This window comes from Odontomachus brunneus, unplaced genomic scaffold, assembly GCF_010583005.1.
Source record: "Odontomachus brunneus isolate Ranch 3 - 2012 unplaced genomic scaffold, Obru_v1 Obru_scaffold_012, whole genome shotgun sequence".
NCBI classification, from domain to species: domain Eukaryota; kingdom Metazoa; phylum Arthropoda; class Insecta; order Hymenoptera; family Formicidae; genus Odontomachus; species Odontomachus brunneus.
The window spans coordinates 1,213,864-1,238,800 of NW_022639462.1; the positions used below are offsets into that span (position 1 = coordinate 1,213,864).

General features: G+C 39.3%; 4 protein-coding genes across 7 annotated transcripts in view; 3 read left to right on the top strand and 1 right to left on the bottom strand.

The window, feature by feature from the left end:
- Positions 1 to 24,937, bottom strand: part of LOC116840845 (flotillin-2) — a 126,494-nt gene that overhangs the window by 72,206 nt on the left and 29,351 nt on the right. The gene's annotated exons all lie outside the window — the stretch shown is intronic.
- Positions 1,451 to 7,704, top strand: LOC116840841 (glucose dehydrogenase [FAD, quinone]). Of its 3 annotated transcripts, none has more exons than XM_032808100.1 (4): positions 1,451 to 1,669; positions 2,988 to 3,802; positions 5,593 to 5,776; positions 5,861 to 7,704. In XM_032808100.1, the coding sequence occupies exons 2-4, from the start codon at positions 3,386 to 3,388 to the stop codon at positions 7,126 to 7,128; spliced, it is 1,869 nt and encodes a 622-aa protein (XP_032663991.1). In that variant the 5' UTR covers positions 1,451 to 1,669; positions 2,988 to 3,385; the 3' UTR covers positions 7,129 to 7,704. The 3 variants fall into 3 exon arrangements, with proteins under 3 accessions (XP_032663991.1, XP_032663992.1, XP_032663990.1); XM_032808101.1 differs by having other exon boundaries at positions 1,451 to 1,654; XM_032808099.1 differs by having other exon boundaries at positions 1,451 to 1,601.
- LOC116840843 (glucose dehydrogenase [FAD, quinone]) lies at positions 10,547 to 16,346 on the top strand. Of its 2 annotated transcripts, none has more exons than XM_032808107.1 (4): positions 10,547 to 12,426; positions 12,532 to 12,772; positions 13,141 to 13,454; positions 14,599 to 16,346. In XM_032808107.1, the coding sequence occupies exons 2-4, from the start codon at positions 12,635 to 12,637 to the stop codon at positions 16,004 to 16,006; spliced, it is 1,860 nt and encodes a 619-aa protein (XP_032663998.1). In that variant the 5' UTR covers positions 10,547 to 12,426; positions 12,532 to 12,634; the 3' UTR covers positions 16,007 to 16,346. The 2 variants fall into 2 exon arrangements, with proteins under 2 accessions (XP_032663998.1, XP_032663997.1); XM_032808106.1 differs by having other exon boundaries at positions 10,547 to 12,301.
- LOC116840839 (glucose dehydrogenase [FAD, quinone]) overlaps positions 19,403 to 24,937 on the top strand; it is a 9,579-nt gene continuing 4,044 nt past the window's right edge. Inside the window, exon 1 of the mRNA XM_032808096.1 lies at positions 19,403 to 20,270. The gene's annotated coding sequence lies outside the window, so the exon portion shown is untranslated. The remainder of the gene's footprint in view (positions 20,271 to 24,937) is intronic.

The window sequence follows — 24,937 nt, forward strand, 5'->3', positions numbered from 1 at the left end:
TATATATATATATATATATATATATATATATATATATATATAACAATGTTTATATAATTGAGACAACCCTAGGGTTCATCAATGATTCAGTAATGATCATCAATCATCCTCGACAAGTCTCTTCAGTTATATTGATAACGTCATCAATTGATACAAGGATTTTCGTGATTTCTATGATGACTTTCATTTCACTATTATACGAATGCTTCTTTTACATGGTGTTTTAAACATACCGCGCATACAGCGATACGTCACACGGTAAACTCTGTCTAATTGGAGTGGAAAGGTAAAGAGTACTGAATAATGAACAGGTTTCAAAATCGCTCGGCGAAAGCGAAATTTTTTTTCCGACACGTGCGTAATACGCATGAGTGATGAAATGAAGCTAAAATTGCGAAAACAAGTCAAATCGATAGATTTCGGTGATTTCGAGGAACTTTGAGGAATTAACAGCGCAGAAAAATTCATATATTCTCTCAAGTATGTCAAGTACATATATTTGATGTATTTATAACCTAACTTAACTCAACTTGAGTGAGAAGATTAATAACACTAGCGAATATTACTATCAGTACCTCAAAGCGTATCAGAACGTGAAGTTGCGGATTATTATTGTGTGCTACTTTATAAGTAGATGATTTAAATGGTAAGATATGAAAACGAGCGTTTTAAGGTAAAATGAGAGGTGTTTAAGGTAAAATGAGAGAAATTAAGATCTTCAAGAGTTATTCGCGAGCGTATAATGCGAACTAAAATTTTTATTCTAAGGCTCTTAAAGGCCTTGATTTCCTCATTTCAATTCGCATACAAATTATATCCTCGTGTGTTATATCAGCTGTCATAACAAATTTTCTGTCATAACAAAAATCTAAGATTTTTAAAAGCCTTCATTTTTTTTCACTTCAATTTGCAATTATATCTTTGCGTGTTATACTAGCTGTTATACTTAATTGCTGTTATACTTATATTTAAATCGCAACAGCTTACCAATTTGATCACTACATGCATTAAAAAAAAACAATAATCTCGTCAGAAGTAAAAAAGAAAGATTAGTTATGATTTCATCTATTGATTCAACTAAAAGCCTTTACGATTAGTTCAGAGTTCAACCTTGAAACTTGAACGCAGCTGGTTTTGCAAATATCAACTTAAAATTGGCACAAAAGAGAAACTTAAAATTATAATTGAACTCGCTAATTCCTAACCTTGATCTTGACAATTCCGGTTCGCGTAGTTGTAGACTTCGACGTAACACACGTGTGCGAGAATACTATCATGAAATATTACCTAAGTCAAGTTTCACTATTTGAGTTTTGCTAAAGCTGAGAGATCAAGCGCATTCTATCTTAACAAGGATGCGTATCAGAGGAAAGGATGGTTGGGCGGTAAGAAAGAGGTGGTAGGATTGTATGGTTTATACGTTCAACGTAATGTTCCAAGTCTCAGTCTTTCGCTTTCTCCACTTCGACAAGCTGGCCGACCGCGCAATGGTCTTCCAACGCCACGTGCTCCTGATCCCGCACCATCGCGAGAGTGTTTTTTCGCCGGAATACCGACCAGTGTCATGGCACGGAGTGATATTCAACTTCTAAAAACAGATAGTAATCAGACTTTACTGTTCCGTACGCGGTGTCCCTACAGATTATGAAAACAGGTTCTCACAACTAATGTAATTGGTAACGTGTTGCCATCACGTGATGCGGATCGATCCGAGAGAAATTAGAAACTCTTACTCAGAATGTACGCGTACGAATAACTATGCTAAATTAATCTTCTGACGCGTGAGCGTTTTGCACCTACCGACATTTATTTTAATACGGAATTGTGCTTTTATAAATTAAAAATGTTTATTCGATATATTTGTCAATACATAAACCGGGCTTGTTGTACTTATAACTCACAATTTCTTATTGTATGGGTGTTATATGGATTCCCAAAGAATGTAAAATGCAAAATGTAGGTCAATAAAAATACACGTTGCATCTTTATATATAATGCTAATCTTTTAGTATTTACCATCTGAATTTCTTTTTGGGTTATTTACGCGACATCCTTTGCTTAATTATTCGTACATATCGTTGATCGTGAAGATCGGTTGCTTAAGAGCCACTTAAAAGGAGATGTAAATAAGAAAAAGAGAAATACACATGCATGCGGTTTCAGAGACAGCTCAGATTCACCGCTTACGCAAAGCTCGTGTTTCGAGTAGCAATATTGTGAAGTCCACTTCAATAGAAAGTGAGGGATCAGTTTGGAGATAATTTCGAAATAGGATAATACAAAATTAAACTCTCGATGAACACGATGATTTGAAAGTTTAATGATAAATCCTAATGAATAATCGGTAATACCGATTTGGCAGATAAATTTTCGCTTTCTACACTTTTATTATGTTAGTCAGCATGACATTTATTTAAAGCGCTAGTCTAAAAATCGATTGAAAGAGAGAGAGAGAGAGAGAGAGAGAGAGAGAGAGAGAGAGAGAGAGAGAATACAATAAATATATATGAAATTAGAGACACAAATAGATAAAATAACATAACTATTTGAATATTGTAAATTATTAAAAAACAGAAATAATAATGAATGATTAAGTTTTTATTACGGGATATGTTTGTTGTTTCACTCGAACTTACTACACCAGTATACCAGTTTAGTTTTCGAAAAAACACGAGTCTAGTATGTAGAGATACACAATAGACTTTAACATTTGACTGGCCAAAATTGCAAAATTAAACTGTCGATGAACACGATGATTTGAATGTTTAATGATAAATCCTAATGAATAATCGGTAATACCGATTTGGCAGATAAATTTTCGCTTTCTACACTTTTATTATGTTAGTCAGCATGACATTTATTTAAAGCGCTAGTCTAAAAATCGATTGAAAGAGAGAGAGAGAGAGAGAATACAATAAATATATATGAAATATATATCGTCATAAATGAAATATTTTAATAATTAAAATAAATTTGCATTTTTTCAGACTCTCATACACAAAGCTCACAGAGAGAAACAATTTCGCAATCTTATTTATTCAGCAATGCGTCGGATATACAGAGGCGACTCATAGTGCGTGTCATTAGTCAGTCACCCTTATCTACATTTCTCGCAAGTAGCTTGACCTGTGATCACGCAATTGATTTGGTATTTATCACCTTGTGACAACGAGATGCATAATGAAATAATGCAATAACGACGACTTCGAAGAAGTGGAAAAGAAAATAAATATTAACTGACGTACACCAAAGATAAGTTCTATGAGGTGCAACCGGAAAAACGCGCTGTCGAAAAAAGAGGACGAGAGGAATTAGCGAATTGAACGACTCGTAAATCCCGGAGGGGATCTACATTTCAGTCGGTAGCGAGACCACGAGAATCGAGATGGGTATTATGACAGTGATCGGCGCCGCTCTGAAAGCGACCACCGTCCTCTTGGGCGTCGGAATCGGCAAAGTTACTATAATCCCGGTGCTGATCGCCGCGCTGGCCTACTTTAATTACGACCTCATGGACCCAGAGAATCAGCCGCGCGTGACGAGGGAATTACGGAAAGAATACGATTTCGTGGTGATCGGCGGCGGCTCAGCCGGAAGCGTGGTTGTTAACAGATTGACCGAGAATCCCGAATGGAACGTGCTCCTGCTAGAGGCGGGCGGACACGAGACCGAGATCACCGATGTGCCCATACTGTCACTCTATTTGCACAAGAGCAAGATCGATTGGAAGTACCGCACGCAACCGCAGAACTCAGCCTGCCAGGCGATGGTCGATCGCCGATGCTGCTGGACAAGAGGCAAGGTGAGAAATAATTGTTGTGCTCGCTTTTTCCTTTTAATTATATGCATAATTCAATATGCGCAATACAAAATGAAAAACTGAGTATATGGAGCAAGGCTAGTTATTTTATTAAAAAAAAAAAACAATCTTGGATGAAACAACACTTAAGAGTGTTGCTTCATTCAAAGACTTGGTTGCATGGAACGACTTTCAAATAATATCGCGATCTACACTGAGAGAAAAATGTATGATATTTGGAACTATAATGGCATAGTAAAAATATTATAGTTAGGAATATAATTTTTATAGTAAATGTTACCATAATATTTGTAATATTTACAATATAAGTATAGTATAACTGACCCGTGTAAAATTTTTACCAAGAATTATAATTATTTGAAATAAAAAATATGGTAAGGTGGCAAATATTGAATGGTAAGAGAAATTAACTATTTTATATAGTCAATACAATTGGAATATTTGGCAAATATAGGTACATGTAACTATATTCCCAAAAGGTGCTTTACTATATATATAGAGTAATAAGATGGTAACTATAAATCTGTATTCATTCTATTATATCTTCATATTTAGATGAACTATAAATATATGTTTGAGACCAAAACAAACTATAAAATATAGTGAGATTATAGTTATTCCAACTATTTTTTTCTCTCAGTGTATATATAACTTATAATAAGCAAGACGGTTATTTTATTGAAAAAAAAATTATCATTTAAGAGTGTTGCTTCATCCGAAGACTTAGTTGCATGGGACGACTTTCAAATAATATCGCGATCTATATATAACTTATAATGAGCAAGACGGTTATTTTATTGGAAAAAAATTATCACTTAAGAGTGTTGCTTCATCCGAAGACCTAGTTGAATGGGACGACTTTCAAATGACATCGCATATAAACAATCTATAGATATCTATACATATCTATACATATCTATACATAATTTATGATGAGCAAGACGATTATCCTTATTGGAAAAAAATAATAATCACTTTTAAAAGTGTTGTTTCATCCGAAAACCTAGTTACATAGAACGAGTTTTAAACGATACATAAACGATCTATATATATATAATTTATGACGTAGTGCTTGACACAGTATCCTATTATGTTGTTGATTTACTTCACTTGCTGCGACATTATGTAGAAAATGTAACAAAAAATAAGATTAATTATTAAGAAACATACGTTATGTTTTTACACGAAGCGCAAACGAGACACGATCGTTCTGACCTCTCTGACTCTCATTTCCACTGTTTCTGTCACAACACATTTTACTTGTTTCTCTAAGTCAAAACAACATTCAACTTATTAATATTTATACCGAACGATATAACTGACTCAATTACGCAAGTCTAAATTCCTAAAGCGCGAGAATCTAAATCCCTACGGTTATGTCGAACGTCTGGGAAAATCTATCAAATTGGGATTGTGTCATTTCGCTGATGAAAACGGATATTAAAGTTGAGTATCCGATTAAATCGAAATCGACAATTACGTCGGTAACGGTCGATAATCGTCGGCTACGAAAGTGTTCCGGTTATTGCCACATACTACAAAGTGTTGAGTGGCGAGTATACTAACGCGTAGACCACATGGAGTGAAAGTAATTCCGGATCTTCTCGTACTGTCATTCTGTGTCATTGCTAATTCACGGATAAATACACGATTTCCGTAATAAACAGTGATAGAGGCATACACACGCGTTAGATCAACGAGATTTGCCGATAAGAAACTCACTGCTGTACAATTCTTCGTCGCCTCATAACTTGGAATGATATTTCCCTCAGGTCCTTGGAGGCTCTAGCGTCTTGAACACGATGCTATACATCCGCGGTAACCGACGTGACTTCGATCAATGGGAGAGCTATGGAAATCCCGGATGGGGATACAAGGACGTGCTGCCGTACTTCAAGAAGTCGCAGGATCAAAGGAACCCATACTTGGCGCGCGATACGCGATATCACAGAACTGGTGCGTTTCATTTCTCATCAGACGAATGAAATTATTGGAATGATAATCATTTTGTTGTTACTCCATCTCTCGAAACTCTTCCAGGAGGATATCTCACGGTACAGGATAGCCCTTATCTCACTCCGCTGGGTGTGGCATTTCTTCAGGCCGGCGAAGAGATGGGTTATGATATACGAGATATTAACGGCGACCAACAGACCGGCTTTGCCTTCTTTCAGTTCACGATGCGTCGGGGCGCCAGGTGTAGCGCCGCCAAGGCATTTCTACGGCCCATCCAACTGAGAAAGAATTTTCACCTATCCCTATGGAGCCACGTCACTCGAGTATTGATAGATCCACTGAGTAGAAAGGCGTACGGGGTGGAATTCATCAGGAACGGTCGTAAAGAGATTGTGTACGCCAGGAAGGAGGTGATCCTCTCGGCCGGAGCCATCAACACTCCGGTTTTGTTAATGCTGTCGGGAATAGGACCACGCGCTCACTTGGAGGATCTGAGAATTCCCGTGATTCAAGACTCGCCCGGGGTCGGACAAAATCTGCAGGACCACATTGCCGTGGGAGGATTAACCTTTCTAATCGATTACGAGATCAGCACAGTGATGCATCGGTTGGTGAACGTAAATTCGGCGGTGAGATACGCTGTGACCGAGGACGGTCCGTTGACGTCGAGCATCGGTCTCGAGGCGGTCGGTTTTATATCCACGAAATACGCGAATCAGAGTGACGATTGGCCAGACATCGAGTTCATGCTGACGTCTTCGTCAACCAACTCGGACGGCGGCACTCATGTAAAGAACGCTCACGGCCTTACCAACGAATTTTACCACGAGGTATTCAGCAAGATCAACAACCGCGACGTCTTCAGCGTATTCCCGATGATGCTCAGGCCCAAGTCACGCGGGTACATCCGACTCAAGTCTAAAAACCCGTTGGATTATCCGCTGCTCTATCACAATTATCTCACCCACCCAGAAGACGTGGCGGTGCTTCGCGAAGGTGTCAAGGCGGCCATCGCTTTCGGCGAGACGAGCAGCATGAGAAGATTCGGCTCGAGATTTCATAGCAAACCGCTGCCCAACTGCAAGCACATTCCCCTCTTCACCGACGAGTACTGGAACTGCGCGGTGAGGCAGTACACCATGACCATCTATCACATGAGCTGCACAGCCAAAATGGGCCCACCCAGCGATCCCATGGCGGTCGTGGACCCGGAATTGAGGGTCTACGGGATTACAGGTTTGAGGGTGATCGACGCATCGATCATGCCGACTATCCCTAGCGGCAATATAAACGCACCGGTGATCATGATCGGCGAAAAAGCCGCCGACATGGTGAAAGCGTCGTGGATGTAAAACAGAGATATGTTAAGTGCTTTTTCAAAATGCCACGTTTCTCCATGCGGTATTGTGACTTGAATTCTGTAACTTTCGTGGGATTTTCCTCGGCCGTGCTTGCCAGTATTTTTAACAAATTTTGACGTGGAGAGTTCGCGTTGTGTTCTCACACAATCGAGCCCCAGATATTCCAGTGGAGAATGTCGGGAATGCAAATAATTGCACGTGAATGTTGTAATGCACTCGCGCAAAGAGTTTGCCATACCAGGAGTAACGAAAGACTTCGTTTTTAAAACAAGTGATTAGGTAATAGAAAAGGAAGAATTCCAGTAAGCATAAACCAACCAACGGTAACATTATGTCAATGTTACAATTTCCTATTAAATAATGGAAATGCGATATAACACGTGTGTTATGTAACAGTAATACTGTTGAGCGGAAAATTATTACGACGTAATGTTATCGTTAGTTGGTGTTTGCTGGGATGACTTATGCAATCAAAAATTAACCAATTAACGGTCAACGTTCCATTTTAGAGATAAAAAGGTATTGTGAATAAATTTGAATAATAAATAATATTTCTTCAGTATCAAACTTTTAGATGTTCTTTTTTAATTGATACTTATTTAATTAGTCCAGTATTTATCTGAGGCCATCGGAGAATTATTTGAATTTGAGTCGGATGGCTTTGGAATAACTAAAAGTACAAATAACATTCCCCATTGCAATTAAGATTCTTAATAATGTAACGCGAATTATACGCGCGTACGCAAAAGAACAACGCAGGGAAGCATTATTTAATTAGTCCAGTATTTATCTGAGGCTATCGGAGAATGATTTGAATTTGAGTCGGATGGCTTTGGAATAACTAAAAGTACAAATAACATTCCCCATTGCAATTAAGATTCTTAATAATGTAACGCGAATTATACGCGCGTACGCAAAAGAACAACGCAGGGAAGCATTATTTAATTAGTCCAGTATTTATCTGAGGCTATCGGAGAATGATTTGAATTTGAGTCGGATGGCTTTGGAATAACTAAAAGTACAAATAACATTCCCCACTGCAATTAAGATTCTTAATAATGTAATGCGAATTATACGGGCGTACGCAAAAGAACAACGCAGGGAAGCATTTCTAACGCATTATATCGGGACGTGAAAATTTACTCGAGCAGTTAGATCGCGCAAAATGCATCTACCGTAACTAATCTGTAATTGCGTCAGGGCTAGTACGTTCTCTGTTATGACGCTAGAGAGGCATAGACAAATCATTGCAATTTCTGCGCTATGCAGTCGCTATCGCCTTTTTATTGATTTATTCGTGCAATACCTCGAGAAGTGTATTCGATGCAAATGCACCGACATAATGGCGGTCTGTACGCTCAGGCAAAGGCATTATTACATGTCAATCACGCATGTACATACGTACATGTGTAGGGTTTTTATTAAGAACGCGTGTTGGTAAAACGGAGTTTTATTGGGATTTGGAAAATTACATGGAGTGACATTTTATTAGGAGTTGGGAGAAAGAATACGACCATTTTCTTAATTGATGACGCAATGCATGGATTTCATATGGTAACCTATTCGTTTGAGCCACTCGTTAACTGAAAAAGCGACAGCCCGAAACGTAATATTAAATAATGACGTTTCTACTTTTCCATGATGTACTAATAGTAATAAAATAATGAATAAGCGTTAAAAGGTATTGAGGAAGATAAAATAAAAAAAGTGCGCATACATATTAATTAGACACATCTTCATACACATGCTACATTTGTGAAGTAATATTCTTGTATAAAAAACTGAAGAGAGAAATTACATATGGTCTGAAGAAACAAGTTTTATATAATTCATGCTGAGAGAGAAAATTAAAATAAATTTTGATATTATCTGGACTATATATTTAATGAAGTGTCTGAGGAATTTTATGCTTTATTTTCTTACTTCCCGAAAGGAGGTTAAATACTTATTCTGAGCAGGTCTTATCGTGCTTCTTGCTATTTGAGTTTCTCATGATTAAATTTCGTTGCCGGTTACCGAAACCTTCTCGAATGTATCACGTTGATTTGGCCCAGGAATGAAAGTAAATTTCACTTACAACTGCTTATATAATCGATCCACTGCCAGCACTTTGACCATTCGCCAAAGATCCATCGAAGCGTGTTGTCTTTTAACATAATACTTATTCAATTATCGTTTTTAGCGCAAACTCGATCAACAACGGTGTAATTACCATCATGAGTAGTTGACAACAAATCAAGATATTCAAAATTAATACTTAAATATTTGTCTGCGTAGAGAATACTCGTTTAAAACCTATTTTAATGTTCCTTATATTATTGGAAATCTTAGAAACGCAATCAAAACACATGTTCGTCTGAGTTGAAATAAATATTAATTGAGCGATGAAGGAAAGTTTGCTGAGGTAGCGCTATCTACGGACAGGTTTAGCAAGCGAAATTTACCTGCCGACTTTCTTAGCTACTTTCGGACGAAGAAGACGGTAACCCACGTGCAAGTACGAAAGGTAACGCAGGTGTCTGTAGCAAGTAAGATCGTATAATCATGATTTTTGTGATACGAATAATAATCGAGCTCTCCTCTTTTGCAATATTCCAAACAGCTCTAGATGGAAATCCCCATTAAATATTCCGTATTAAATTTTTCTCTCGGTCAATATAACGTAGGAGTCCCTGTTGATACTTCGAAGAACTATACGTAAAAGTTATGAAATCACTGTTCAATATTTCCGTACAAGCCATCAGACGCGTGTCGCATTCTCTTTCCCTCTCTCTGATGCGCAGAGATGCAACAATCAAAGTTGTTGCCGTTAAACGAACGTTGATTTCATATGCATCGAGGAGTCTCATTAAAATTTTAGTCGCGAATTTCGGGACATCCTAGGCAAATGGTATGGGGAGAAATTTTGCGAACGATCAAAATGTGCAACGCGTTTCGATAAAGAGGAATGCATGCCGATTTCGCAACACATTCGCTGGAAAATTTCCGTTTTCCTCTTCTGCCAGACGCGCACGATACGCGTAATACCTTTGCCGAACGAAACAGAGAGAAGAATGATGTTTTCTCCCGGCCCGTGTGGCGATGCAAAGCTGCAAAGCCGCTAAATTGTGAGATCTCGTGGGAGGAAAAGTGAAACGTCGTCGTTCGGAGTCCGCGCTAGAATGCGCAAATTAAATCGCCATCGGCAGTGAGCTACTTTTGTAGCTGTCACCTAATTCGTCTGAGCATCCACATCATTCATTTGCACATCAATAAACTTGCTGCGGCTATAATAAAACACGTTGCAAAAATGCATACTCTAGTGTGTAATTCAGATCAGAAGTCTGCGTTCCAATCTGCAGGTCTGCAAAAACACCCGGCACAGCACCGGATGACACGAAAAAAGGAAGATAACGGAATCACACATGCGCGTCGATGCCGTAACGGGACCAACGTTTCTACCGACGTTAAAATCTACGTTAAATTCGCGTTCCGAATACGATAATATCGCGAGGAAAAAGCCGCGACGGTGAAACCTGGCCGGCAAGTCAAGGACAAGGTTAACCAGGAAATCGAAACTGCCGCACCCGTAGCCCGTAATGCGACGTAAACGTATGCGTTGATCGTGCGGTCGTCTGCCGAACGGCACGTAGACACCACGAAGGAGAGAAAGTGCGCCGAGGTGAACTCGTCCCGCCACGTATGTGTGCTCGCCACGAAAGCAAAGAGAAAGACGCTGGCACGTTAGCGCGCGTGTGTCTCGATTCATGCGTCCGAAAGAAAACGACGCGCGTAAAATCACGCACGCCGCCAGATCCTTATTCGATAGCGTTCCATATCGCCGAGCCGCATATCAATCGCGAGTGCAAGCACCTGTGTGTGAGGCGTGACTCGCGCCTTGGAGCTCCGCAGCTGTAGAGAGAAAAAGGAACGCTCGTTAACGTAATTACGATCGCCAGCGGTCGCGCGTTTATTTGATAAAATAAATGCTATGTTATGCCACTTTATTTCACGTTCCACCGGCGGAGCAGGAAAACGTTTCAATCGCTCGAGCTTTCCATGCTCGTTTCTTCAACGTTTTGCTACTCTCCAGGCGTAGAGGTGCGCGTATATTTCAATTATATACAATTTAAATGTTAACTATGCAAAATGAAGAGCCAAAAAAGCAGTCTCATTATCTTATTGTCGTCATATTCTTGGAGGTTGGAAAAACTAATTTTCAGCGAATAACTCCATTTATAATAAAAACTCCAATATAAAGTACTAGTTCATAAGAAAATATAAATAATGTAGATTTCTACATACACGCACGCACATATTGACGCATCATACACATATTGACTTCCTTATTTTCTAGTCATAAATTCACATTCATTTAATCTCATTTTATCAGTTTCTTTCCATTTAATCGCGTAAAGTTCATTTATATACAAATTATCGATGCCTTAAATACAATTTCGTTGAGGCGAAATGGACTCTCAATTGGCTAGAACATCTGTCATTAAAAAGGAACGGTGTAAGTGGGACATCGATTATGAATTTTATGTGAATTCAACCGAGTGTAAAAAAAAATCTTAACGAATCTTAACGAACCTGAAAACGATAACGGTGCTAAAAATAATTAGGTTCTTCTCGGGGAGAAAATTCGGGAACGTTCGGCTTTACGGGGTCACGTTTTCACGAGATTGGCATTGAAAGGATATATACTGGGGGCCCAACTGCTTTTCACTCTCGGCATTCACCGCACTACAGTTTCGTTCCTACCGGCATTAGTCTCATTCCGCTGCAGCTTTGCCGCTATATCAGTCGAGAGCCGCGGTGCGCTATCGACGAGGTTGAAGTTTCTTGAGCGCGTGTGTCACAATGCTGAATGTAATCGGAGTGTGATCGAAGTGTGATCTCTGCACTGGGAATGACACCGGCGATATCTTGGGAAAGTTTAGCGAGTAAGAATCTGGTCGGGTGATCACGGCGAGACAACGTTGAAAAATTAGTGTGAAAATGTGCGCGAGTGGCGTATTAATGAACGCAGTAACAGGCGTGACAGCTAACGCGAGGATATCCTTGTGACGAACGACGTTCCCAGCTGTCAAACATCATCTTTCAAATGTTCACGAAGCGACGAGATGTCATGTCAAATAGTAATACGATTGTTGACGGATCACGTTGACGTAAAGAGAAGAAGGTACGGAAACACGAAATAAGAAGTTATAAAAAGATTGACAGCGTCGATTTGTTTGAACGAAACGAAAGATTTGAAACTGCGATTACCTGAATCATCTGTGTCTACCAATTAAATTCCAAGTAAACGTAAGCGGTGAAATGAGACTAATGAATCTAACGATCTAAAATAGATATCTCGTTCGATAGTATTGTATGCTTCTTCATGAACGAATACTGTAAGATTTTTATCAGCTTGCTTTCAGAAGATACGCGTTTCGTAGCGCTGCTTGAAAGGATAATCTTCTCAAATGGAATGCATCTAGATACTGAAGTCTGTCGGTGAAAATAAAAGGAAATGGCAGCAGGGTTAACGACCTTGATCGGTGCCACTTCCGTTCTTGGACTCGGTTTGATTCCACTTTTAGCAATCGGCCTCACTGTGTTTCGGTACAACAATGTCGATCCAGAATCACATCCGCAAAATGCACGTCAGGTATTGCATTCAACCGACCTTACGGGGTCAGGTTTCCACATTGATCGATAAAGTAACATTCATGATCCACGATTACCGACTGAGCGATCTATCAATCAACAATTTTCGTACTTGCGCTCTTACTTCTTCCTCACTCCCTCCCTGCCTCTCCATCTCTCCTTAACTTTCTCTCTCTTTTTCTCTCTCAATAAAACCAACGCCTGTAAATCGACGAATAATAGCTTGAATAAATAATCACTCCTCATACATACATTATTACATTACTGTTTGTTGCTTTTTGGAAGAAAAAGAATTCTTATTGCACTTAAAAGAAATAAACGTTTAACAGAGCAATCTGGTAGTCTAAATTAGAACTGATACAATTTCAGCTGCTGCCAATGTACGACTTCATAGTAGTCGGCGGAGGAAGCGCGGGTGCTGTGATCGCCTCTAGATTGTCGGAGGTAGCTAATTGGACTGTCCTACTGTTAGAAACTGGCGGTAACGAAAACGAAATTTCGGACGTTCCCTTGTTAGCCGGTTACACTCAGCTTACAGAGCTCGATTGGCAATATCAGACCTCACCACCCACTACATCTCGCTACTGTCTCGCCATGATAGGCGATAGATGTAATTGGCCACGCGGCAAAGTTCTGGGAGGAAGTAGCGTCCTCAACGCTATGGTTTACGTTCGTGGTAATCGGTAAGTTGTACACATTTTGGCTTCACTGAGAGAAAAATGTATGATATTTGGAACTATAATGGCATAGTAAAAAGATTATAGTTAGGAATATAATTTTTATAGTAAATATAAAATATAAATATAATTTTTATAGAAAAATGTATGATATTTGGAACTATAATGGCATAGTAAAAAGATTATAGTTAGGAATATAATTTTTATAGTAAATATAAAATATAAATATAATTTTTATAGAAAAATGTATGATATTTGGAACTATAATGGCATAGTAAAAAGATTATAGTTAGGAATATAATTTTTATAGTAAATATAAAATATAAATATAATTTTTATAGAAAAATGTATGATATTTGGAACTATAATGGCATAGTAAAAAGATTATAGTTAGGAATATAATTTTTATAGTAAATATAAAATATAAATATAATTTTTATAGAAAAATGTATGATATTTGGAACTATAATGGCATAGTAAAAAGATTATAGTTAGGAATATAATTTTTATAGTAAATATAAAATATAAATATAATTTTTATAGAAAAATGTATGATATTTGGAACTATAATGGCATAGTAAAAAGATTATAGTTAGGAATATAATTTTTATAGTAAATATAAAATATAAATATAATTTTTATAGAAAAATGTATGATATTTGGAACTATAATGGCATAGTAAAAAGATTATAGTTAGGAATATAATTTTTATAGTAAATGTTACTATAATATTTGTAATATTTACAATATAAACATAGTATAACTGACTCGTGTAAAATTTTTACCAAGAATTATAATTATTAGAAATAAACAATATAGTAAGGTAGCAAATATTGAATGGTAAGAGAAATTAAATTTTATGTAGTCGATACAATTTGAATATTTGGCAAATATAAGTACATGTAACTATGCACCTTCCCAAAAGGTGCTTTACTATATATACAGAATAATAAGATGGTGACTATAAATCTGTGTTCATTCTACTATATCTTCATGTTTAGATGAACTATAAATATATGTTTGAGGCGAAAACGAACTATAAAATATAGTGAGATTATAGTTATTCCAACTATTTTTTCTCTCAGTGTGCATTGCTTTTAAGTTATTATATAGATAAATTTCAATAATTACCGTCAAATGCTTCTTTCAGACGTGATTACGACGACTGGGCCCGGCTGGGTAACACTGGATGGAGCTACGAGGAGGTGCTGCCTTACTTCCTCAAGTCCGAGGACAATCGCAATCCGTACTTAGCGAGAACGCCTTATCACAGGACCGGGGGGTACTTGACGGTGCAAGAGGCGCCATGGAGAACTCCTCTGGCGATCGCATTCTTGCAGGCCGGCCAAGAGATGGGTTATGAGAATCAAGATATAAACGGGGCTAATCAAACCGGTTTCATGTTGACGCAAATGACAATACGACGTGGCAGCCGATGCTCAACGGCAAAGGCTTTCCTACGACCGGTAAAGAACAGACCAAACTTGCACATAGCGATGCACGCGCAAGTTTTGAAAGTGCTCTTCAACGCGGATAAGAGAGCGACTGGTGTCGAATTCCTCCGCGACGGTAGACAACAAGTCGTGAGGTGTAGGCGAGAAATTGTCTTGTCCGCTGGCGCCATTAATACGCCTCAGTTGCTTATGCTGTCCGGAATCGGTCCAAGCGAACATCTGACCGAATTTGGCATACCGGTGATATCCGATCTTCGGGTAGGGGACAACCTGCAGGATCACGTGGGTCTCGGCGGACTGCTTTTCATGATAAATGAGTCGATTAGCGTGACGAAAGAGCGCTTTCAGACCTTCTCGGTAATGTTGGAGTACATATTGAAGGAACGAGGCCCGATGACCAGTTCACTGGTCGAGGGACTGGCTTTCCTCAACACCAAGTACGCCGATAAGTCCGGCGATTACCCGGACGTGCAGTTTCACTTCTTACCGACCGCAGTCAACTCCGACGAGCAGACCAAGAAGGCGCTCGGCCTGACAGACCGAATATACAACACCATGTACAAGCCGTTGCACGGCGCCGACACCTGGTCGATCCTGCCGCTCCTGCTGAGGCCCAAGAGCAAAGGATGGGTCAGGTTGAAGAGTAGAAATCCCTTGGTTCACCCCGAGATCAATCCCAACTATTTCGCGTACAAAGAGGACATGGACGTGTGCGTAGAGGCAATCAGACTGGCCCTTCGTGTGTCCAACACCAGCGCGTTTCAGCGCTTCGGCTCGAGACCCCACACGATCCGCATGCCGGGTTGCCACCAGTACCCATTCGATACGTACGAGTACTGGGAGTGCGCCGTGCGACACTTCACCTTCACGATCTACCATCCAACGGGAACATGCAAGATGTCACCGCGAAGTGATCCCACGGCCGTCGTGGATCCGCGACTGAGGGTTTACGGGGTGAAGGGGCTTAGAGTTGCCGACGCGTCGATCATGCCCAACATCGTCAGCGGCAATCCGAACGCACCGGTCATCATGATCGGTGAGAAGGTCAGCGATATAATCAAGGAGGACTGGCGAGTAAAAAGAAAGCGAAGTGCGGGAAGTTGACGGGAAGACGACGGCGAAATTGTCTCGGCACAGATCCTCCTCTACATATAATTAAAATTCTCGCGCCGCATACGGAAGGGTGTATAAGAATGTTAAACGTAGATTACACTTTCTCTATCCCGAAACGTCTCAGATGTTTTCGGCGACTTATTTTCTCTCGCATAAAAGTCCCTGTACATATCGTATTTTATACATGTAACATTCTGTACATATGTGTATACCTAACTATCAGGAGCGTAGAGTGTGTCGTAGCCATCCAAGTGGCAATCTCAATGACACCAGAGTGGCGGTGCCATTCCTTGTAATAACATGAAAAATACAATTTATTTATTTTCTCTTCCTTTCGTATTATGCATTGGTATCCTGTTGACTACATCGCGACAACGTATTTCCCCGCGACGCGTCTTTTGTCGGACTTCTCCGTCGTTAAAGATCCATTGTCGCAAGTTAAGACCGTTCGATCCTTCATCGATAACGAGCGCCCATTATTAAAAGCGCGTGACGATTTTCTTTGTTTGTAAAAGCGAACGCGAGAAGGACGCGCCGAGATCTCGGACGCACGAGATTGTAACAACTTTCGAATCGCGAGCGGACAAGCGAACGCAGTTTTACGTAATGCTGCGTTTCGTGCCAAAACTCACGCGTCACGAAATGCAACGTTCTCACGCACACGTTTCTCCGTTTCCGCTTCCTCGTCTTATCTGTCGACGCATCAGGTCGGGTGAACATATGCGCGGCGATTCCTAACATTTAGTCGTAAATTCAGGTCGGCATTCCTTACTTCCTTACCCCTCTCAAGCGCTCGCGTATATAGTAATTGAGACCTCGGACTTCATTCCGCATCACTCGATATGGAAAGAAACGGATTTCTATAACGCCACTAAGATGTCCGTTTGTCTCTCACACAGGCCGTGGATGCTTTCGCATGTCCCACGAAAAAAAGGATGGACAGTGAAAGTAACAGACTACTGTGGTGCTTACATCAGACCACTTGGTTTGTTAAATGTATGCACGTGCGAAAATAGTCTGCGTGAAGTATAACTAAACGAAGGAAAGCGCGCGCGCGCGCGGAACCGCGAAGGAAAGAAGGTGCACGCTCGGCAAACAAGTTACACGGCGAACGTTTCTGCATGCCGCTTTCGACAAAAGAACTGCAAATTCGTGCTATCGAAAGTCGCGATCTGCGAAGACAGAAGAGATCGTATTTCGATCGTATTTCGTGTGTTCGGTGTGAGCGACTTCGTACGAGATACGATTGCAGCATGGTTGCGCTTTGTCGTAATCTTCTTACCAACGTTCGCACTGTCTAATTGACGTCAGTCCAAGTGTGTTTGTTTTTAGCACCGCTTTCTACGTTCGTTTTCTCGCTCCCGACTCCTTCGAGAACGCATCGATTTTGTTCGCGAAAAATATAGAAAGGTGCACAACTGATGAACGTAAATCGATTGCTGCGATAAAATATGCTACAATAAATATACCCGTGACGTGCATTAATGCGTGACAAGAACAAGGTGGCACGACTGCTACAATTTATTACACCATTACACAGAAATTATTGCTACCATAAGAAACTGTGGCGAAAGAAACTGTGTAAAAAAATGTCATACGTAAGTGAATTGTTAATTGTTTGCGCACCTCTTTATATACATACGAGATAATTATGCATCCAGTTAGACGGGTTACGTAAAGACGTATGTTCGGCCTTGGCGTTCGTAGCAATCGTGGTATACCTGCGCACTTGTGTCACTTGTAGTGTAGTAATATGTGTCGTTCGAATTACAAACGACATAATCGATGTCGTTACGACATAATCGATGTCGTAACTATACCAGATCAGGACAGCTAAGTGCGGCAGTCGTATAATGTCGTAACGCGTATCGGCGACTGCACATACGATGCGGGAAGAGAATAGACAAACGACGTCCAAAACGACAGCCGCGCACAATGACATCTCTGATGTGTAACTAACGAAATCGTATGACGTTACACCTGTCGTATATCGGAGATACGAGAAAATCTCGACGAAACTCTCAGGCAATTGAAGCTAGTTTCCTCGAGCGCGGTAACATGCCTTTGACAAACGCGACGGCTTATTTTGTAAGAAACTTTCTTTCGCGGTCTCTCCCGGCTAACGTGTACAAAATTTGTACGTCGTGATACATAACAAGCGCGATTCGTGCTGACGCTCACGTAGCGAGCGGACTTTTTCAATAACATTCAGCATGCCATCTGATGACGTGCACTATTCTCTGCAATTGACGTAGAACGAACGTCAACATCGAAATATCATGCCACGAAATTTTGTTTCAAATCGTCTGCAAATTAGTCGTTTTAATATGTATTATCTTCCTCCCGATAATAGCGCTGTGGTGGCAAAGTTATTTTCTCCGTAAAACATCTCTTTCAAACTCTCATTACTCTTCCAGAAAGTGCCTGCCTCTCTCTCTCTCTCTCTGAAATTAATACATCATGTTTTACGTGACTCTAAAGGTTACCGGTTTTTGCTGATTGCGGAAGCAGACAACACAATCTCCGATCTATTACGATACCGTACCGTCTTCATGTGTTCCCGTAGCTAACAACGTTCGTGTGCGCAACTATCACTTCGGTCACCACATTCTCGTTGGCAGGGTAGATAGGTGGGTATGTGGGTAGGTAGGTAGATAGGTAGATAGATAGGTAGGTAGGTAAGTAAATAGGTAGATAAATAGGTAGGTAGGTAGGTAGGTAGGTAGGTAGGTAGGTAGGTTGGTAGATAGGTAGGTTGGTAGGTAGGTAGGTAGGTAGGTAGGTAGGTAGGTAAGTAAGTAGATAGATAAGTAGGTAAATAGGTAGGTAAATAGGTAGGTAGATAGGTAGGTAGAAAGGTAAATAGATAAGTAGATAGGTAGGTAGATAGATAGGTTGGTAAAAAGGTAAGTAGATAAGTAGATAAGTAGGTAGATAGGTAGGTAGGTAGATAGGTAGATAGGTTGGTAGGTAGGTAGGTAGGTTGGTAGATAGGTAGGTTGGTAGGTAGATTAGTTGGTTGGTAGGTAGGTAGGTAGGTAAGTAAGTAGATAGATAGGTAGGTAAATAGGTAGGTAAATAGGTAGGTAGAAAGGTAAGTAGATAAGTAGATAGGTAGGTAGATAGATAGGTAGGTAAAAAGGTAAGTAGATAAGTAGATAAGTAGATAGATAGGTAGGTAGGTAGATAGGTAGATAGGTAGGTAGGTAGGTTAGTAGGTTATAAGGTTGGTTAGGTTGGTAGGTAGGTTGGTAGCTAGATAGGTTGGTAGATAGGTAGATAGGTAGATAGGTAGGTAGATAGGTAGGTAGGTAGGTAGGTTGGTAGGTAAGTAGGTAGGTAGGTAGGTAGGTAGGTAGGTAGGTAGGTAGGTTGGTAGGTAGGTAGGTAGGTAGGTAGGTAGGTAGGTAGGTAGGTAGGTGGGTAGGTAGGTAGGTAGGTAGGTGGGTAGGTAGGTAGGTGGGTAGGTAGGTAGGTGGGTAGGTAGGTAGGTACGCGTAGGTAACCACAGGAAGAGAATACTTTCACTGCCAAAGTATGGTTGGGAGCCTTCGGGAAGGATAAGAAGAAAGCTAAGCACGAGTGGGAACAACAAAGACGGTGAGAGTGAAACGGATGGAGTATATCGGTGCAGTACCGTATTGCTCTTCCGACTGTCATTACCGGCCTTCACATCTCAGTCATTCGACTGTCGCCTAGTTACCGACAAATTTCCAGCGCGAACGGTGTTCCAGACAGAATTTCTTGACAGTGATAACGTACGCGCGCACGTTATATTCATCCATTTCCGCGATTGTTAGTGAACGGTTTTCGTGTTAAAATCAGTGACGATTGGAATCGAATGTTACCTGGAATATCAATTTCCACGCTTTCGTCCTCCAAGTGAAGAATTCTTAAAGGATTGTTCGGCAAATCTGTTCGCCGAACAGTGATAAAATATCGGTGCAATCTCAGTTGAATTGCGATAGAGTGCTGTCAATGATCGACGTGCGAGAGAACGACATAAGTACAAACTTTGTACTAAAATTTCAGTGTGTTATGTGTATGTTAAAATATGATCCTTTTATCTTGTGATAATTATTTATCATTTTTTGTTTATATAGGAATAAATAAATCGCAAAAAATAAGCTGTTAAAACGAATGTCACTACAATTGGTTGCACAAAAATACATACAAGGAGAATAGAAATACAACATATTTCTTCAGGATGTCTAACGTGTCAATGAATTATTAATGCTTCGTGAAATTATGCATCGTAAGTATTACACATTATACTTTATTGATACACGCAATAAATTATTTATAACTGCTACAATAAGCAAGAAAAAGGCAAAAACAAGTTTTCAACTACTTTCATGTAAATTCTTATTTTTTGGGAAACCGGTCTTTGTATAAAGTTTAATCTACAATATATTATTTGTTTCCTGTTTCTTTTTATTTATCCCTTTCTGAAATCCTAAGTATTAAGCCTGATCTATAATATGCTTTTTGCGTTCTGTTTTTTGTCTTCTGTCTTTTCTGGCTTAAAACTTAAGATTTAAATTAAAAAAAAATAAAAAGAAAGAAGTAGGAAGCAAAGAACACATTGTAGATCAAACTTTAAGCTTTATCTATAATATATTATTTATTTCCTGTTACTTTTTCTTTATCTCTTTCTGACTCAAACCTTAAAGCCTGATCTACAATATGCTCTTTGCGTTCTGTTTCTTGTCTTCTATCTTCTTCTGGCTTAAAGCTTAAGGTTTATGTCAAAAAGAGATAAAGAAAAAGAAGCAAAGAGCATATTGTAGATCAGGCTTAAATCTTAAACTAAAGACAGAAAACAAGAAACAGGAAGCAAAGAACACATTGTAGATTAGGCTTTAAACTAAAACAGAGAACAAAAAACAGGAAACAAAGAGCACATTGTATATTAAGCTTTATACATTTTGTTATTAAGAATTTAGTGAACATGTAGTAAGTAATAAAAGAAACGCTAAAAAAATTTGCTAAATTTATCTGAAGGAATGAATTTTTATTCCTCGTATTGCGCAAAACGAATTGTTTTATTTATTTATTACATACATACATTGAGAAAAAAATTTTTTTATTAATAAATTTTAAAATTAATAAACATTTCTTTAGGGTGACATACAATTAACATATTTAATTAAATCAAAATATTTCTTTGGGTTGGCATACAATTAACATATTCAATTAAATCAGGATGGCATACAATTAACATATTTAATTAAATCAAAATTGTTTTCATTTAAACCGAATATTGTTTACATAAATCATGTAAACGATACTCAGTTTAAATGAAAAGAATTTTGATTTAAATAAATATATTAATGGGGTACCCATCTCTAAGAAATATTTGTTAATTTTTCTCAATGTACAGCTTATTCATTGTATTTTATTAGATACAAAGCGATTTTTTCCGCGTACTTGGACAAAGACACACTTAGTTTAATATCATATTTAGATATCTATTGATGAAAGAGATTTTTGCGCATCTGCCGCGATAAAAGGAAATTTTTGTGACAGCCGAGGCTTATATGTGTCGGAAACGATTATCCCGAGCGCACGGAGCCATTAAACCGGTCTGATCTGCTGCGGGACGAGTAACGTTCGTTTCACCCGAAGTATTTGGGACGAGTTACCCACCGGAGGTGGCTGTTACGTAATTCGCAAATTTTCATCCGTTCAATATAATTTCGACGTTAGGAAGAATTGAATATTGCAAACATTGCAAGACATTGCAAACGTACTTTCACCGATTGACATTTGTCTTGTTTTGAGCTTTCAACATCTCGAAAGTTACATCGTAGTATTTCCTAACCGCGTCACCTCTTCAATCCATAATTAATCATTAATAAATTGGCACAAAACGTCATGCCGAGTAAAAACGAGGTATTCATCGTATGATGAAATTTATAGACGGCGCGAGAGATTGGAACTCACTTGAGATATAGAGAGAATGATTCGATAAATAGCAGTGCAAATAGCATTATTTGTATAAATGCATAATTGCTCTGCTCCCTTTCTAATTATGCCAGTGAACCGTTTCGAATACCCAGATATCGTGGCAACGTCGTGGTATGCACTATCTGCGATTATTTACGATACAATCGGTTAAACTCTCAGCGATTTTCTTCCGTAACTACGTCCGATGTCTATGGCGAGCAATTTCAGGAAAAACATTTCAGGAAAAGTGGAGATAGCTTCCGCGTCGTGCTTTCCGTGCGTGATACGTGAAATCTGCCGAGCGTGTTCCTCGTTTTTCCGCTCCTCTTTCTTACGCCTCTCGCGCAATTGACGATAGCGATTTTATTCGCCGAGTCGTTATTGGCACTTGAAAACGCCCCGATAATACCATAAAATCGTTTTAGCGCGTGGAAAACCTTGGAGAACTTCTAGTATAAAGGGAGAGAGAGGAGGGGGAGGGGGACACTCTATCTCAATTATTTCGAATATTGCCTGCGGAATATTCCCGAGGAGGAAGTCTTCGAGGTCTTAGAGGAAGTCACGATGCGCAGAGCGTAGAAATCCTCGACCGTAATTTAAGATAATTATGAAATTAAGATCGTTCACAGAAAGCGATACCTTTGTGGGTGAGCAGGTCAAGTTTTTGCAACAGTTAAAACTCGTCGTTGTTATTTAAAATTCTCCAAACTTGTCTTGCCTCTTTACGTAAGTTTGCCCTCAAGTTTGAGAAGATACCGTTTCTTTATAAACGCCAAAAAACTGAAGTCAGATCCCGGTCGCTACGATTTCACGCTTAACTGGTCGTAGGAAGTAAAGTATATAGGTTAATACACCTGTCCCGCATCTAATTGCTGATCGGAGATATTGTCATGGTCAGGATTGCGCATGCACATTTTAGGTCGACAATGAGAATTGCATGATGGAATTGAAAAAAACAGAAATGAGAGGGAGAAAGAAAAAGTGAGACAGAGACGACGGGAGACCGGCAGACAACATAACGTAATCACAAGTCTCGTGGAAGGAAACGAGTCGGGCAGAGGTTCACACCGGTTTGCTGGTGAAACACTTTCTCCTTTCCCCGTTATGAGATCACCATCTCGTACCTCCAGCGCGAATCGAAGCATAACTTTGTGCGCCGTTTACCCGCTGATTTACACGTGGATCGAAGCCACCGGCCACCGTGTGCCCCATGGTTCTCTATTAAGTTAAATGTTCATTGAATCCGCATCACCAATAGCGCATGACCGTCTTTAATTCTACGAGAGAGTTCGGCACTTCCTTATTCTATCCCGCGCGACGTTCGCTCTTCCTTCCGTTGGCGGAAGCAGCCGGTCGCTGCTGCTTCTCTACTAACCGGCCTAAGCGGACACCAACACTTAGCTCACGTTAATTACACTATTCAACGAAATTTAACTCCCTCTTTTCTGCAAGACCTATAAACTCTTTCGTAAGACTCGGATAAATAGCTGCGTCATATGAAAACTTGGTTAATACTCTAGGCAAGCTGTGCAAGACCTGAACACATCAAAAGCGAAAAATATATACAATAAAACAAAAATTGCGTCACTAATTCAAACTCGAACGAACGGAATAGAAACAAGTCAAACCTGTCCTCTTATCTTGACACAAATGTAACTTCAAGAAATCTAAATCTTGTTATAAATCCCATATTTTTACTTCTTTACACGCACACATACACATACACAGACAAGTCATGCATATTGAGAAAGAAACGTTATTAAATTGCAGATATATAAGAATATAAATTTTATTTAATATATATATAGGGTGTTTTTTTTAACTTGACTGCTAAATATCTCGAAAAATAAGCATTGTACGACAAAAATGTCCCAAATAAACCCTCAATAGTTTCGAGGGCGCAATTCAATTCCACAAAAATTATCCACCTCCCGCCCCCCCCTGGGAATGGGGCGGGGGGTAACTTTGAAATCTTAAATGGGAACCCCTACTTTTTATTACAGATTCGGATTCTACATCCAAAAACGTAACTTTTGTCTGAACTTTTTTTTTCTATTTCTGATAGATGGCGCTGCATTCTACGATAATTTTTTATCCGTCTTAACTAAAAAATGAAAATAAAAGTTACAATCTCCAATGGCTTTGACCTTTACAAATGTTATACAAATGATGATGTTAAAAATTCAAGAGGTTTTAGTCGTCATTTCGACGTGGTCATTTCCAAATGGTCCACTCACGATCTTTCAAAATTTAGTGTTAAATTCTTAACATATCCAAGTAATATTTACGATAATTCGAAAAAACATGTTTCCGACAAAAGTTACTTTTCTTCGACGTAGCGTCATTATAGGGGATTCCCTTTGAAGAAAACGAAGGTTACCCAATTTTCGCCGAATGCAGCGCCATCTATCAGAAATAGAAAAAAAAAGTTCAGACAAAAGTTACGCGTTTTTGGATGTAAAATCCGAATCTGTAATAAAAAGTAGGGGTTCCCACTTAAGATTTCAAAGTTACCCCCCGCCCCATTCCCAGAAGGGGCGGGAGGTGGATAATTTTTGTGGGATTGAATTGCGCCCTCGAAACTATTGAGGGTTTATTTGGGACATTTTTGTCGTACCATGCTTATTTTTCAAGATATTTAGCAGTCTCAAGTTAAAAAAAACACTGTATATATATATATATATATACAGGGTGGACCATTTTAATCCATCCAGTCGAATATGTCGAAAACCAAGCACGGGAGAGAAAAATGTTTCAGACAAAAGTTGTAACGCTTAAAAAAACGCATTAAACAATAGTAGTTATTTGACATAGGATGGCGTCGCCAAGGTCAGAACAAGGTCAACTTTGCTTTTTTAAATAGAAATACATATTTTTTATTACGGCATTTTATTCAACGTAAAAACGCAAATAACTTTTGCTTGAAAAAATTTTTTATACGACCTCTATTTTCTAAGATATTTACGTAAATAT